The sequence below is a fragment of the Sphaerodactylus townsendi genome, linkage group LG04, assembly GCF_021028975.2.
Source record: "Sphaerodactylus townsendi isolate TG3544 linkage group LG04, MPM_Stown_v2.3, whole genome shotgun sequence".
NCBI lineage: Eukaryota > Metazoa > Chordata > Lepidosauria > Squamata > Sphaerodactylidae > Sphaerodactylus > Sphaerodactylus townsendi.
The window spans coordinates 31,100,089-31,104,113 of NC_059428.1; the positions used below are offsets into that span (position 1 = coordinate 31,100,089).

A 4,025-nucleotide genomic window follows, 5' to 3' on the forward strand; every position below is an offset into this window, starting at 1 on the left:
TCGGATTCCCGTGTTTCCACCTGTTGCTGCCGACTTCCCCGTCTCAAACGGAGCCAGTCTGGTTGCAGCTGCGCGTGAGGGGGGGACTCTTTTGCAGCCCTCACCTGGTGCCCAACCTCCCTGGCTGCAAGAAGCAGCCGGATTGCCCGCCGCAGGCAAAGGCGAGGGGGCCGCCCCGTCCCCTTCCTTAGCTCTTCGCAGTCGAAGGAGCCAATGGAGTGGCGGGGGGGGGGAGTCGCCCGGCGTGGGTGGGGCCGACAAGATGGGGGGGGCTTTGTGCGGCTCCCTCGGGGGGGGGGATGCGGGAGCGCGCCACGCCCAGGCGCGCCCCAAGCAGCCCCTTGGCGAGGAGGGGGGCGGCCGGGCCGCTGCCGGCGTCGCCCTGGTCACATGGCCCCCGTCGGGGCTACTTAAAGCGGGCGGCGCGGCCCTTTCAGCACCACTGGGGCTGGTCAGCGCCCTGGCAGGAGCCCGCAGAGCAGCGGCGGAGGGGCCATGCCGCGCTCCTTCCTGGTGGACTCGCTGGTGCTGCGCGAAGGGAGCGGCGGCGACAAGAAGGCGGGCTCGGTCCCGGGCAGCCCCCCGCCGCCGCCGCTCTTCCCCTACGCGGTGCACCCCTCGCACCCGCTGCACGGGCTCTCCGCCGCCTCCGGGGGCGCCTGTCCCGCCGCGCCAGGGGCCGCCTCCGCGGCGCGCAAGGCCGGCCTGCTGTGCGTGTGCCCCCTCTGCGTGGCCGCCGCCTCGTCGCAGTTGCACCCGCCGCCGCCGCCCGCCCTGCCGCTCCTCAAGGCCGCCTTCCCGCCCTTCGCCTCCCAGTACTGCCCTGCCCCGCTGACCGCCAGGACGCCCGCCGGAGCCGCCGCCGCCGGCCACCCGCCCGCCCTCTACCCGAGCGCCTACCCCCTGCCCGACCCCCGGCACTTCCACTGCATCTCCGTCGGTGAGTCGCCTGGGCCTGGAGGGAGGGGGGAGGACGCCTTCCGGACAAAGGGGGATTCTGTCCTAGGGGGCGGGGGTGCGCCCAGGGTCCAGAGCCAGTCTGACCCCAATCGGTGAGTAGTGCTGCCCTGGAGCGCCCCAACAGAACTTCCTTCCAAGTCAGTGAGTGAGGCTGGGCGTGGGTTGATATGCGGCGCTGGAAGGGGGCGACTGGCCGGCCGCTTTTGCCTGAGCAAATACCCAGGTTAAAACCTAGGAAACCGAACCACAGGGAAAGAAACCCAATTCCAGTGCCATCATTTTTCACGGCACCATCTTGGGTAGTAGATCCTAAAGATCTACAAGGAACTGAAGTCGATTTAGTGCAGGCTGGGAGCTTTAGGTGCCTTCTGGGGGCTGCAATCTCACGTGCCCACCTGGACCACTTTTAGGAGGGTCGAACCTTCTCACCTGTGCCTGTTGAGTTGCGTCCTGACCCTGGAGGGCCGCCCGGAGCAGGAGGACCTCAAATGGCTGTGGCCCGCGTCGTCCTTGTACCGTTATAGCGCAAACTGATTTGCTAGGGAGGAAATCCCACTGAAATCAGAAGAATTTCCGAATGACCACATAAGGCGCAGGCTGCCGGGGTCAGCCTTTCCAGGGTTAAAACTGGGGCAGTTTAGGAGGGTGACTGGGTGGGGAGGGATCTCTATATGTATTGTGAATATGAGCAGCAATACAGAGGATGTATTGACGAAGGCTTTCACGGCCGGAATCACTGGGGTGCTGTGTGGTTTCCGGGCTGTATGGCCGTGTTCTAGCAGCATTCACTCCTGACATTTCGCCCGCATCTGTGGCTGGCATCTTCAGAGGATCTGATGCCAGCCACAGATGCAGGCGAAACGTCAGGAGAGAACGCTGCTAGAACACGGCCATACAGCCCGGAAACCACACAGCACCCAAATACAGAGGACGTTTAGCAACTTTCCCTCTTCTCGTTACAACGAGCATGGCGATAATCTACCACATTCCAAGATCTGGGCTACATGGCCACTGGGTTTCTTCGGAATTCATGCGGGTCCCTGGTCTCCTTTGAGAGCTGTTGCGGGGAGGAGGGCGATGGAGGTCTGGGGCCTGGGCAGCCCTGAAAGGGGTGCGGAGGTCAGAGCTGGCCTTGAGAGCAGCAGTCGCCTAGTGGTTAAGAGCAGGTGCACTCTAAATTGGAGATTCGTGTCCTGCTCCGCCACTTGAGCTGTGGAGGCTTATCTGGGGAATTCAGATTAGCCTGTGCACTCCAACACACGTGACCTTGGGCTAGTCACAGTTCTTCGGAGCTCTCTCAGCCCCACCTACCTCACAGGGTGTTTGTTGTGGAGGGGGAGGGAAAGGAGATTGTCAGCCCCTTTGAGTCTCTTTCTAGGAGAGAAAGGGGGAGGGGATATAAAGCCAAACTCTTCTTCTTCTTGACGGGGCGCCTTTTGCCTCCTCTGCAGACAGCACGTCGGGCCAGCTGCCCAGCAGCAAGCGGATGCGCACGGCCTTCACCAGTACGCAACTGCTGGAGCTGGAGCGCGAGTTCGCCTCCAACATGTACCTGTCGCGGCTGCGGCGCATCGAGATCGCCACCTACCTGAACCTGTCCGAGAAGCAGGTCAAGATCTGGTTCCAGAACCGCCGCGTCAAGCACAAGAAGGAGGGCAAGAACGGGCCCCACCGCGCCAGAGCCTCGGCCCCGCACGGCTGCAAATGCGCCTCCCTCTCGGCGGCCGCCAAGTGCCCCGACGACGACGACGACGACGACCTGCCCATGTCGCCCTCTTCGTCGGGCAAGGAGGAGCGAGACCTCGCCGGCACCCCCTGAGCCGACTCCTCCGTCGAGCTTTGCCCGGGGCGGGGCCAGAAGGGCCAGCCCTCTCGCCAGGCTTTCGGGGACGGGGTGGCCCCGACGAGAGACCCGGGGGGAGAGGAGGCAGGGAGGACTCTGTAAATACTGTGAAAATAGTTCCGAGGGGGTGGTGGCGGAAGGGGTCCTGACCCACTCCGGACGTAGCGTTGTTCCTTGGCTGCCCGGAAATAGGGACGCTTCCCTGTACTTGGCCAGAGGGACTTGGCGCTCGGGGTTTCTCCCGAGCAGAAGAAGACAAAGGCTGACCAGGTGAGAACCGCGGGCGCCCCAGTGCCAGGGCTTGGGGAAGGTGTCCACTTCCGCTGACCTCGAAAAGTGGAACCTGAGAAGGGGTTCCTAGAGGCCAAGTAAACAACCCTGGGGGGGAAATATGAGACACCTGGAGAACAGTTGGTTTACACTGTACTTTAAAAAAAAGATAGGTGACGTCTATTCTCCTATCTAGCGATGTGTGGTTGTACCGTCAGTTTCCTGTAATGCCGGCAGATATTTATTTATTTATTTATGTTTTAAAAAGGGGAAGATGAAAATAAAGATTTCTTTTTCATTAAACGCCTTTTCTGTGTGGAAGAAAACCTCGCCCCAGAGTCCGCACCCTTTCCTTTGTAGAGTCTGTTGGTCACCGTCCAGCCAAACTGAAACGTTTCTAGGTCCTGACCTTTGCTGAAGTCTCTGAAGATGAAACCAGCGGGACTTCAGTGGGCGGGATCCAGTCAGAAGTTAAGCACAAACCTTGGGCAGGTTGTCTCTGAGGGCCACCCGCTTTCTCGTTTAAACATCTCGCAATGAAGCCTGCGAGGCTTAAAAAAGCCTCGCTTGGGACAGAGCCCAACCCAGCATCATCGAGGTAAGCGAAGTCAGGTGTGCCTGGGAAATATGCGACGTCTGGATAACAGCTGGTTTATTTTGTTTGTACTTAAAAAAAAGATTGGTGAGCCCTCTTCCCTTTCCTAGTGGGGTAGGGATGCACGCTTTTCTGTAACACCAGCAGATATTTCTTTATGGGTGTAGAATAAAAAAAGACAATGAATTATAGAGGTGCACGAGCTCAGGGGTGCGTTCTTCCGTTCAAAGGAATCTCGCCTGCTTTTGGAGAGACACAGGACGCTCCAGTATGACGCATAAGCACTGATGGCTCGAGCGTCACATTGACGAATCGATAGGGTGGTCTACATGGTTTACGCACTCGCACAACACCCCG

General features: G+C 60.1%; 1 protein-coding gene across 1 annotated transcript; it reads left to right on the forward strand.

Moving 5' to 3' along the window:
- The first annotated feature begins 456 nt into the window (after window positions 1–456).
- Window positions 457–3,376, forward strand: GSX1 (GS homeobox 1). The gene is made up of 2 exons (XM_048494691.1): window positions 457–940; window positions 2,412–3,376. The coding sequence occupies exons 1-2, from the start codon at window positions 496–498 to the stop codon at window positions 2,777–2,779; spliced, it is 813 nt and encodes a 270-aa protein (XP_048350648.1). The 5' UTR covers window positions 457–495; the 3' UTR covers window positions 2,780–3,376.
- Window positions 3,377–4,025: the final 649 nt, after the last annotated feature.